This window comes from Platalea leucorodia, assembly GCF_965183815.1.
Source record: "Platalea leucorodia genome assembly, chromosome: 7".
Lineage (NCBI taxonomy): Eukaryota > Metazoa > Chordata > Aves > Pelecaniformes > Threskiornithidae > Platalea > Platalea leucorodia.
In genome coordinates this window covers 72,324,392-72,335,815 of record NC_138829.1, presented here as the reverse complement: position 1 = coordinate 72,335,815, position 11,424 = coordinate 72,324,392, and the positions used below count along the sequence as shown (strand labels likewise).

The 11,424-nt window shown below is 66.4% G+C and overlaps 2 protein-coding genes across 2 annotated transcripts; one reads left to right on the top strand and one right to left on the bottom strand.

Annotated features, from left to right (window-relative positions):
• The first annotated feature begins 726 nt into the window (after positions 1–726).
• LOC309593574 (NACHT, LRR and PYD domains-containing protein 3-like) lies at positions 727–6,166 on the top strand. Its single transcript, XM_082318321.1, has 7 exons — positions 727–1,012; positions 1,692–3,393; positions 3,948–4,076; positions 4,818–4,988; positions 5,239–5,412; positions 5,512–5,682; positions 5,846–6,166. Exons 1-7 carry the CDS (start codon positions 730–732, stop codon positions 6,066–6,068), a joined length of 2,853 nt encoding a protein of 950 aa, XP_082174447.1. The 5' UTR covers positions 727–729; the 3' UTR covers positions 6,069–6,166.
• Positions 6,167–6,513: 347 nt separating this feature from the next.
• On the bottom strand, positions 6,514–11,164 carry LOC309593172 (antigen WC1.1-like; the record flags this gene model as incomplete). The annotated part of the gene is made up of 13 exons (XM_082317326.1): positions 6,514–6,785; positions 6,963–7,097; positions 7,408–7,491; positions 7,711–7,806; positions 7,942–8,085; positions 8,168–8,551; positions 8,649–8,957; positions 9,036–9,344; positions 9,525–9,839; positions 9,917–10,216; positions 10,293–10,610; positions 10,702–11,022; positions 11,113–11,164. The coding sequence occupies 13 exons, from the start codon at positions 11,162–11,164 to the stop codon at positions 6,670–6,672; spliced, it is 2,883 nt and encodes a 960-aa protein (XP_082173452.1). The 3' UTR covers positions 6,514–6,669.
• Between the last annotated feature and the right edge of the window lie 260 nt (positions 11,165–11,424).

The following is an 11,424-nucleotide window of genomic DNA, read 5'->3' as shown; positions in this document are numbered from 1 at the left end:
GCCAAACCCACGATCTGTTGTTAGGAGGAGGGTGAGCTGCCGGCACGGGGGAGGCGAGAGGCAGGAGAGGGGCTGTGGCGTCTGCGAGCATCGGTGCAATTTCCTAAAGCTGCCTTTTCTCCCCCCAAAACAGCATCTTCCTTGGGAGCTTATTGCTGGGAGTCCTTTGGGTATTAAATTCCCCATCCCGGTGGTTTTACGGAGGCCGGCCGGCGAGCTGCCCCGTGGCGGGGAAGGAGGAAGGGTGTGCCGGATGGCGGGCCGCCGTTGAAAGCGAAACCCGGCGGGACGGGGATTTCAGGCGGCGCGTGGGCCCCTCCGGCAGGGCCCCGCCGTCCCGCCCGGTGCGGTGAGTGCATCGCGGCACGGCCGGCCGCGCTGCGCCGAGGGATGGCACAGGCGGGGCCGTGGGGACCGGGCTGTCCCCGGGGCCGGGGGGATTCTGCCCCCAGGGGCTGCAGCTCCCAGTCTGGTTAGAAGCCTCCATGATGCTTTTTCGGGTGCTTTTCTCTCTCCCGTGCCCCATGCCGGGGGGGGCATCCCCACGGTGCCGGCTCCTGCAGCGCCCACAGGCCCGGTGACCTTGCCACGCTGGGGTGACGGTCCCCAGCCTTTCCAGTGCAGGGAGAACTGGGCTGTATGGGAAAAACTCGGTGCCCAGCTCCAAAACCTCTCGCCATGGTGTAGCTGTGATTTCTAACCTTTGGTGTTTTCAGGTGACATCCTGTGATGGCAGGGAAAGAGCGTGCGGTGGCCGTTCTCTTACAAGCACTGCAGGGTCTCGCACCTCAAGACTTTCAGGAGTTTAAGAAGAAGTTATCGAAGGTTCACGTGGAAGGAGAATGGAATATCCCCGAGGATTCGCTGGCGAAGGCCGCCCACCCTTGCGCGCTTGCCAGCTGCATGGGCGAGAACTACAGCGAAGGCGCCATGATGGACGTAGCCATTGGGTTGTTCGAAGAGATGAACCAGAGAGACCTCGCTGAGAAACTCCTGGATGAGAAGGTGAAAGGTAGGAAGCTGGAGTCCGTTTTGCTTTTCTTTGTCTCTTTTTCCCTTGGGTGATCCTGGAGACAGGTAGAAGATGATAAAAGCAGGTTTGGGTTTCCCAGGGAGCCTGGAAGCATGGAGATGTCCTGCTGTGATCCTATTAGTGTGAGGGCTGCGGTGACCTCTCCTCTTGCTGTCCCCACTTACTGCCGGGCTCCCTCTGCTCCAGGAGAAGAGCCTTCAGCTCTCGGCACAGCCCGGCAGGCAGCTGGGCAGATCCTGTCCTCCTGGGATGGGGATTAAGGACATCTCTGCAGAGCTCAGGTTTGGTAGCACCTTGCAGCCGGAGGCATCCCCGGGAGCCCAGGGACGGTGCCTTTGGCCCCAGGGGCACGAGCAGAGGGGGACGGAGGCTGCGGGCGGCCCCAGGTGATTGCATTTGCTCCCAGGGTGGGTGAGGATTGCAGGGTGTTGATGGATCAGGATGATGGGGGGAGCCGGGAGAGGAGAAGGACCCACCCAACTGACCAGAGGCCCGAAATTCTCACAGACGATGTCCTTATTGCCCCTGCCAGACTTAGGAAAGCCCTTAGCGTTGAAACAAGCGTCCCGTTGGTGTGTCGGGAGCGCAGTCGGGCTGGTTAGGAGCCCCTCAAAAATGTGGCTGCACTCGGGACTGACTCTGCTTCTCGCCGGTGCAGAGTACCAGCGGAAATACAGAGAGCACGTGCTCAGGGAGTTCCTCTGGTACAAAGAAGTGAACTCCTGTCTCGGGGAGAACCTGTCCGTCAGCAGCCGCTACGCCGACCTGACCATCGCCAGGAGGCCTCGGAGCAAGCACAGAGGGGAGCATGAGGCTGTGGGCACCAGCTGTGGATGTGCCGACGCCGGCAACGGACCAGCCACCATCACCGTCACCGCGCAGACGCTGTTTGAACCCGACGAAGATGGGCAAACGCCGCAGGTCGTGGTGTTGGTGGGGGCCCCGGGGATGGGGAAGACGATGACGGTCAGGAAGGTGATGGTAGAGTGGGTGGAAGGGACCCTCTACACGCAGTTTGACTACGTCTTCTGCATAGACTGTAAAGACATGGCCTTTACCAAGGAAGCGAGCGTGGCAGACCTGGTTTCAAAGTGCTGCCCTCACAGGCGAATGCCGACTGGGAAGATCCTGGATGACAAGAAGAAGATCCTGTTCATTTTTGATGGCTTTGAGGCCCTGGGATTTTCCTTGGTTCAGCCTGAAGATGAGCTGAGCTCTGACCCCAGGGAAGTGAAGCCGCTGGAAACCACCCTGATGAGCTTGTTGAAGAAGACCGTTCTCCCCGAGTCCTCCTTGCTCATCACCACGAGGCCGACGGCTCTTCAGAGCCTGGGGCGGTGCCTGGAGGGTGAGTATTACGCAGAAATACTGGGATTTTCGGCAGCCATGAGGGAGGAGTATTTCCACAGGTATTTTGAGAACGACAATAAAGCCGACGTGGCCTTCAGGTTTGCCAGAGGCAACAAGATCCTCTACAGCTTGTGCATCATCCCTGTCATGAGCTGGACCGTTTGCACCATCCTTGAACAAGAGCTTTACAAGAAGAAAAACCTCGTTGAGTGCTCTAAAGCCACCACGCGGATGAGCGTGTTTTATCTCTCCCGGTTAATGAAGTGCAGAGGCCAGGACAACCCGCAGGACCTCCAGCAGTTCCTGCACAAGCTCTGCTCCTTGGCTGCTGACGGCGTCTGGAAGCACAAGGTCCTCTTTGAGGAGAAAGAAATCAAGGATCGTGGCTTGGACCAGCCAGAACTTCTCCCCCTCTTCCTCAACGAGAAGATCTCAAAGAAGGGTGTAGACCATGGGAACATCTACAGCTTCACCCACCTGCACCTCCAGGAGTTTTTTGCGGCGATGTTTTACGTTCTGGAGGACGATGAGGAAATGGTTGGTGACTCGGGGGCTCTCACGAAGGACATAAATATGTTATTAGATAGCTATAGCAAATCCAGGAAGGATTTGAACTTAACGGTGCGGTTCCTGTTTGGTCTGGCAAGCCAAAAATCAATCGAGTATGCGGATGAAATCATCGGGTGCAGAATTTCACCGCGAGCCAGGGAAGATATGCTGCGGTGGCTTCAGGGGAGGCACGGAGGCATCTCCCATCCCAGCCAAGCGCTGAAGGTTTCGGAGTTGGACACTTTCCACTTTTTGTTCGAGATGAACGAGAAAAGCTTCGCGCAAAGCGCGTTGGGTCGTTTCACTGATGTAGACTTGCAGGACATCAAGTTGACCCTGTACGACCAAATGGCTCTTTCCTTCTGCATCAGGCAGTGGGCTGGGCTGGGCTGCGTCACCCTCCGGGGATGCTCCTTCGACCAGCAGGATCCCAGGGAAGAGCCGGCCACGTCGGCGCCCCAGTAAGTACTGCCTCTCTCTGCTCTAAGGACCCAAAATCCCAACAATTTCTCCTTCTCCACCCCAAAGGATGGCTTTAAAGGCTCCTTCCACCCTAACAGCTTGTCTCCTCGCTGGGGTTTAGTTCCTCAGCGGAGGATTTTACTTATTCTTGGGGAGAATTGTGGGAGAATAAGGATCACGCGGGCTCCTCCGTCCGCTGCGTGTGGTGGGATTGATGGAGACGGAGCGTCTCAGCTCAACTTCCCCAGCCCAAACGGGCCCATCTGCGCCCGGGCGTTGGTTTGGCTTCACGTCCCCCTTCTCACGTGCAAAGGGGAGATCCCCGGTCCTGAAATTTTAAGCGCGCCCCAAGCTTTGCTTGAGAGCAGGATAACTCCAGCAGTAATGCTCGTGATCCTTTGCATCTCCAAAGCCGTGGAGGTCCCACCTGAGGAGACCTCCCGTGAGCTGTTGGTGAGCACCGCTCGGGAGTTTGTGTGCTGGCGTCGAAGCTGGGAGCTCCCAGTGCCGGTGAGGGCTGCCCGTGCCCCCCCGGGGCTCTGTCCCCCTGCAGCTCCGGTGCCTCGGGAGCCGGAGGACGTCCCCGTCCCCTCGCTGGGCAGCGGCGGGAAGAGCTGCTCTCCCCCATCCACCCGCTCTGCTGGGCGCTGCAGCAGCTGGGCACCAACCTGCAGGTGCTCCGGTAAGAGACCTACGCTCGACGCTGAGCCGAAACCGCGGCCACGGTGCTGCTGCCGGCACGGACCGGGTGCGCTGGCCGGGGTCTGGCCGCCCCGGCTGGCTCTGGGGTGCGGGTGGGGGGCACCAGGACCAGGGGGGCGTGGGTGGGTGCTGCCCCGGGCAGAGGGGACGGGAGCCGTGCGGGGGCACGGCCGCCCCACAGTGCCCCACGGCTCCGGGGGACCAGCACCAAGGGGCTGGGGGTGAGGCCGGGCCCCCATTGGCCATGGTTGGGTGTGGTCCCTCCATGCTGATTGGCTGTGGGATGGGTGGGTGTGGTCCCTCCATGCTGATTGGCCATGGTTGGGTGTGGTCCCTCCATGCCGATTGGCTGTGGGATGGGTGGGTGTGGTCCCTCCATGCTGATTGGCCATGGTTGGGTGTGGTCCCTCCATGCCGATTGGCTGTGGGATGAGTGGGTGTGGTCCCTCCATGCTGATTGGCCATGGTTGGGTGTGGTCCCTCCATGCCGATTGGCTGTGGGATGAGTGGGTGTGGTCCCTTCATGCTGATTGGCCATGTGGTGGGTGGGTGTGGTCCCTGCATGCTAATTGGCCCTGCAATGGGTGGATTGGTGCAGTTCCCCCATGCTGATTGGCTGTGTGGTGGGTGGGTGTGGCCCCTCCCTGCTGATTGGCCAGGTGGCGGGGGAAGGCGGGGCGGGTGTGACGAGCCCGTCCGTTCTCTGCGGCTCTCCCCGCAGGCTGCGGTGGTGCGGGCTGTCGGAGAGCTGCTGCGCGGAGCTGGCGGCGCTGCTGGCCGGACACCCCAGCCTGGCCCGGCTGGAGCTGGGCGACGGCGCGCTGGGCGACGGCGGCGTGCGCCTGCTCTGCGAGGGGCTGCGGCAGCGCGGCTGCCGCCTGCGCGTCCTGCGGTGAGTGGCCCCGGCACCCCCGGGCGTCCCTACGGGCATCTCCCAGGCTGCCAAACCCTTGGGGTGGAGCGGAGGGCTGGGGAGGAACCCCAGAAACATCCCTCCAGGGCGGCATCGTCCCTCTGTCCCGCTCTCCCAGGGCGAGGAGCTCGAAAGCGGTGGCACCAGGGTGGGGACCGTCACCGTGGTGGGGTGGCACCGGGGGGCCCGCGGGCTGGCTCTGAGGGTCTTTCCCGCACGTCTTCGGCAGGTTGTGGTACTCCAGCCTCACCAGCGCCTGCTGCGAGGACCTCGCCGCCGTGCTGGGCACCAGCCCGTGCCTGGAGGAGCTGGATTTGTCCTTCAGCGAGGGGCTGCGCGACGCCGGCGTGAAGCTGCTGTGCGAGGGGCTCCAGCGCCGCACCTGCCAGCTGCGGACGCTGCGGTGAGGGGCCGCGGGGCCGATGTGCCCTCCTTCCCACCCGCAGCCGCTCACCAAGCGGCCGGTCAAACCCCGCATCCCTTTTTTCCCTCGGTCCCGCAGGCTGGGGAGCTGCCGGCTGACGGGCGCCTGCTGCCGAGCCCTGGCCGCTCGGCTGGTGGACAGCCCTCGCCTCACCTGCCTGGACCTGAGCGACAACGAGCTGGGAGCTGACGGCGTCCTGCAGCTCTGCCAGCAGCTCCGGCATCCCGCCTGCCGGCTGCAGGCCCTGGGGTGAGGCGCCTGGCACGTCCCCCTTCCACCCCCGGCATCCCCGCGCTGCACCGGCACCCCGGGGTCGGATACTGCGGGTCAGGGGCTATCAGCATCCCATCGCCCAGGAGAGCAAAGCGTGGTTTTAACAGCTTTTCTCCTTTTTTTTCCCCTCTATTTAAAGGCTGAGCACGTCTGGGTTGAACGAGGAAGCGCTGCAGGAGCTGGCCGCCGTGCGGGCACTGAAGCCCGACCTGAAGATCGGGTACCTCCTCGAGCAGGACGAGCCGCAGGCAGGGGCCATGGCCCGGCTGCCCTTCCACCGCGGGGTCCTGCCGGGCGCGGGGGGCAGCAAGGGGCTCCCCTCCTGTAGGAGAGGCCCTTGCAACAACCGGAGCCATTTTTAGCCCTGTTCTGGGTGCTGCTGAAGGCAGGGGGAAGCCTCCCTGGGTCTGAGTCTGCCCCAGGCATGGGGGGACAGGAGAGAAGGTCCTGCCTGCATCTGCTGGGGGTCAGGGCAGAGCCGGTCCGGGTCCTTCCCTCTCCCATTTCCCCACGCGTGTTGGTGGGAATAGTGGTGTGTTTGCCAATGCCAAATAAAGGCCCTGGGGCCAGTCCCAGGAACCCCCCTCCGCTCTTCCCCATCCTCCCCCCATCCCCGCCATGCCCAGGGACGCGTCTGTGGGTCCGGCTCCCGCCCCACGTCCCTGAGGGGTGGCTGATGTCCCCAGGAGCGAGGTGCCAGCCCTAGAAGTGAGTCGCTAGCCAGTTTGGGGTTTTAATAGAAAAAAAAAAAAAAAAAAAGATAAATTCACAGTAAAATAAAATAAAAAAAAAATCCCTGTGGCACTGCTTGTGGGAGGGACACAGGAGCTGTTTTGCTCTTGTGCTGCGGTCCTGGGCAGGGAGAGGTGACCTCCGTGGCCAGGGCCACCCCTTCTTGGGGACAGATCCCCACCACCCTGCACGCGTGTCCCCAGGGAGTCCTGCGGTGTGGCCCGGGCACCCTCACAGCGATGTCCCCAGGGTGCTGATGCCAGTATCGTCATAGTCTGTGTCCCCTGGGGGCTGTGCCGGGGGGTCCCTCGTGGCTCCTGGGGGGCTTGGGAGGGGGTGGCTCCCACCTTAGGGGACAGCAAAGGCCGGTGCCTTAGCGGGGCTGCTCCGTGTCCCTCCTGCCCGACCCTGGCTGGGGTCTTGCCGCAGCCCCCGTGGACTTGCTGCCCGCTCCCTGCCCGCCACCGCAGGCAAGCCCCCGGAGGTGGCTCCCCAGGGGACAGGGCGGCTGTGGCCCCTCTTACCTGCCGGTGGGACACAGTCCCCGCTCCTCCGTGCCACCCCCTCGGAGAGGTCCCCAGTGCTGGGAGCGGGGGACTCTTGCGGCACGGCCGCGGCATCGTCGTAGCCATCCGGGGGGCCGTGCTGGGCAGAGGAGTCTGGGACAGGCACAGGGGCGGACAGGAGTGAACCAGAGGCCGTGGCAGGGGTCTGGCTGTGCCACCCCCCTCCGGCCACGCCACCGGCGATGGTCTGGTGGCACTGGGGCTGCAGGCTCTCAGCCAGCGCCGCAGCAGGGATTGATCAGCAGGGAAAGGTGATGCTTCGCTGCACACTAAGAAGAGCCGCAGCGGAGCTGGGCTCGCCCAGGCAAGGGGGGGCCGTGTCCCCTGGGCTCCCCAGCCCCAGCGCCTGGCCGCGTCCCCTCTCCCCAGGGCTCCCCGCGGGTTCCTGCCCCCGTGCCCCTACCTGGGGCTGCCTTGAGGTCACTCTCCTCCATGCTGTCCCCGGTGTAATACGGCAGCTTCGTCCCCGAGCCCTCCGACAGGGAGCCTGGCCGGGGGAGGACAGAGTGTTGGGGGTGACCGGAGTCAGCATCACGGGCAGCATGGCCCCTCGCCACAGAGCGGGACCGCGGTGGGACCGGGGGACACCTCCACGCCACAGGGACGAGCCGGTGCCGCACCATCAGGACCCGGTGCCGCGGTGGGGCTGTGGGGAAAAGCCCCCGCTTCGGTGAGGGCTGGCGGGCACGGGGAGGGCTGCACCAACCTGGGCGACTGGGCACCTCCTGGTAGTCCGGCATCAGGGTGTAGTCCAGCTCCTCGTAGACGGCATCAGAGAGAGCGTCCGCAGCTCTGCCGGGGCCTGAAATGATGGGCAGCGCTCACCGAGGGCCGTGGGGAGGGTGGGTGGCACCGGGGTCGCCCACTGCCCACCCTCAGAGCCACCCCACAGTGGGGGAGCCCCAGGACCCCCAAACACCCACCCGCCGGGACCCACCTCGGCGCTGAGCCCGGGCACGGCACGCCTGCACGGCCAGGGCGGCCAGGGCCAGGCACAGCAGGGTCCCCAGGACCACGCACAGGACCGTGGGCACCAGCACGGTCCTCGCCGCTGCCACCGGGGCGGCGCTGCTGGGGACACCTGCGGGGACATCGCCAGGCGGGGTGAGGAGGGGGCCTCCGGCCAGCCCGGCGCGGGGGGCTGCCGGCATGGGCAGAGCTACCTGTGCAAGTGGCACCCTCCGGGCAGCTGCTCCCCAGGGACGGGGTGGGCGTCCCGCTCATGCCGTCACTGTCCTCATCACAAGCGACGTGGGCGTCCCCGCCGGGGCTGCAGGCCTGCAGGTGCCAGGGTGCCGAGGGGCACTGCCAGAGCGAGCGGGCCCCCTCCTTGCAGCCCACCCAAGCCAGCCAAGCTGGGGCCGGGTCCCGGGCGGGGGCGGCCACCAGCCTCCCCCCATCTCCGCAGCCCAGCTGCCGGCAGGCAGCGGCCGCCGTGGCGGGGCTGGTGCCGTTGGCGCACACGCGGCCCCAGGTGCCGTTGTGGAGCACCTCCAGGTGCCCGCTGCAGCGGCCGCTGCCGCCCACCAGCTGCAGGGAGAGCTGCTCTGCAAGGGGGTGCAGGGGGGGTCACGGCACGGCTGGGCCAGGCACCCCCCCGGCGATGGTCCCCCAGTCACTGACCTGGAGACACACGGCACTGACCTGAGCAGACGGCTCCCGCCCCGCCACCGCGCTGGCAGCCGTGCCGTGCCGAGGCCAGGCAGTCCCACAGTGATGCCTCGGTCCCGGCGCAGCCACCAGCATCCAGCCACAGCGGCCTGGTGCCGGGACCGAAGCGAGCCGAGTCGTGTGCCGCCAGCGCCGTGCCGCAGCCCAGCTGGCGGCAGATGACAGCGGCAGCCGGGAGGCCCCAGGTTTCTTGGCAGATGGTGCCCCAGGTGCCGTTGATGTAGACCTCCACCCGCCCGGCGCAGCGCCCGGGGCCGTCCGCCAGCCTCACCCGCCGGCTGCCTGCGGGGCACGGAGGGGACCGGGCTGAGGCAGCCGCTCAGGGTGCCGGCACCCTCTGGCCCTTCCCGGGACACTCACCCGAGCAGACGACGGCCACCTCCTCGGGGCTGCCCGTCGGCGCGGCGGCCGTCCCCGAGACGTTGCACTGGGCCAGGTTCTCCTCGGTGCCGGCACACCACAGCCCCTGCAGCCCCGCGGTGCCCAAGCCTGGCACGGTGTAGACCTTCTCCGGCATGCCACAGCCCAGCTGCCGGCACACCACGCTGGCACCCTGGGCATCCCACAGCCCCGCCGGCACGCGGGCCCATGCTCCGGCGCTTGTGGTGACCTCCAGCCGCCCGTCGCACCGGCTCTCCCCCTCCACCAGCCGTAGGGGCTCGGCAATGCCTGCAAAATCCCTGGTGATGCCGTGGGGCCGCGGCACCAGCACTACAGGGGCCCTGAGGAGATGGTGGGGCCCCGCTTCAGCCCTCCCCTCACCCCAAAATGGCCTTGTGTCCTCCGCTCCCAATTTTTGGGGTGTCCCAAAAGCCCCTTAAGGCTTTTCCCGGCAGGTGCCATACAGACCTGAGCAGTTGACGGCAGCGGCGTGGCCGGGGGGGCAGGTGGGCTCCCCCAGCACCGCCACGGGGCACTCGCCTGGGTGCCGCTCGCTCCCACCGCAGCCAAAGGCATCCGGCCGCAGCGGCCCGTCCCCCCCGCCGAAGAAGCCTCCCGGGGGCACGGCAGCGGCGGGACCGCAGCCAAGATGGTGGCAGAGGACGTGGGCGTCGGACAGGTCCCAGCCGGTGGCGCAGAGGGACCCCCACGTCCCCCCCGCCTCCACCTCCACCCGCCCGGCGCAGCTCGAGCCGTTCTCCGCCAGCCGGAAACCCGTGTAGCCTGCGGCAGGAATGGCGCTGGGTGACGACAACGGTGTGGGGACCCCCCCGCCACCCCCCGGCATCCCCAGTGCTTACGGGAGCAGACGATGCTGGCGTGGCTGGTGCAGCCCTGGCTGCGGGGCGGCCGCTGGGTGCAGGTGGCGAGGAGGGACTCGGTGCCGGTGCACTCGAACCCCCGCTCCCAGAGCGGCCCCGTTCCCGCCTCAAACTGGCCGGTGCCACGGACGGCCAGCACCGTGCCACAGCCCAGCTCCCGGCAGACCACCTGGGCGGCCTTGATGTCCATGTGGTCCTCACAGACGCTGGTCCAGGCTCGGCCCTGCCGAACCTGCAGCCGCCCGGCACAGGCGTCACCGCCAACCAGCCGGGCAAAGCCTGCCGGGAGAGGCACGGGGCTCAATGGTGAGGGATGTGCCGGGACCAGCGCGTCCCTCCGCCACTCAGCTCCTACCTTGGCAGACAACGGCGGTGTCATAGTCATGAAAGCCGCGGTAGGGTCCCCAGCCGTGGATCTGGCATTCCCAGAGGGCGGCTTCGTCTCCGCGGCAGTCGATCCGAGCCAGGCTGATGGGGCCTTCCCCTTTGCTGAAGCGGGCGCTGGCAAGGTGGGCGCTGGCGGCCGAGCCACAGCCCAGCTGCTGGCACACCACCTCGGCGTCCTGCGTGTCCCAGTTGTCGTCCGCCACCGAGCCCCAGTGGCCCCGCAGCTTCACCTCCACCCTCCCGGCGCAGGGACCCCCGCCAGCCACCAGCCTCAGCTCCACCGCCTCTGCACCGGGGCACCGGCATGGCCTCAGCGCTGCCGGAAGATGCCCCGGCACAGGGCGGGTGTCCCGGCACGGCCAGCCTTCCCACCTCACCTGTGCAGGTCACCCCCACGTCCGACTCATGGCCGCAGAAGTGCTGTCCCCAGCCGAAATGGGGACAGTCCTGCAGCATCGCCTCATCGCCTCGGCAGAAGAAGGGCTGGAGCCAGATACGGCCGGTGCCCTGCCCGAAAGGAGCGTAGGTGGATGCCCTGGCCACCGCGCCGCAGCCCAGCTGCCGGCACACCACGGTGGCCCACTGGGCTTCCCAGTCGAAGTCGTAGTTGCAGACGGAGCCCCACTCGCCGTTGTGCTTCACCTCCACCCGGCCGGCGCAGCGCCCGCCGCCGCCCACCAGCCGCAGCTCCCCGGTGCCTGAGGAGAGGAGGGTGCTGAGCCCGGCCCGGGGGATCCCTGCCCCACAGCCGCCCCCACCCCACGGCTGCCCCCCGCCCCGACGCTCACCCCCGCAGAGCTGCACACACAGGAGCAACCCCAGCACCCTGACAGGCATCATCCTGCCGTCCCGGACCCCCCGGCGCGGGGCGGGTGATATATAGGCAGCGCCGCAGCCGGGAGCCAATGGAGGCGGCAGCACCTTTTGAGCCGTTATCAGATGGGTTATCTGCCGGCTGGCGGGGGCCCCGGCCTCCAATAACCTGCTCCGTGCCCAAATATGAGGCTCAGCTCCGCTTCTGGCGTCACACACCTCGCCACGGTGGGTCGGCACCCGGATGTCCCCGATGGGAGCCAGCCCCCGCCACGGCACCCGCCGCC

Bases quoted from the DNA above. Each gene is read 5' to 3' on its own strand.
- LOC309593574 (XM_082318321.1), top strand. From the start codon at position 730: ATGGCAGGGAAAGAGCGTGCGGTGGCCGTTCTCTTACAAGCACTGCAG. The intron at 5,413-5,511 runs GTGAGGGGCCGC...TCGGTCCCGCAG, and splicing joins TGCCAGCTGCGGACGCTGCG to GCTGGGGAGCTGCCGGCTGA. The intron at 5,683-5,845 runs GTGAGGCGCCTG...CTCTATTTAAAG, and splicing joins TGCCGGCTGCAGGCCCTGGG to GCTGAGCACGTCTGGGTTGA.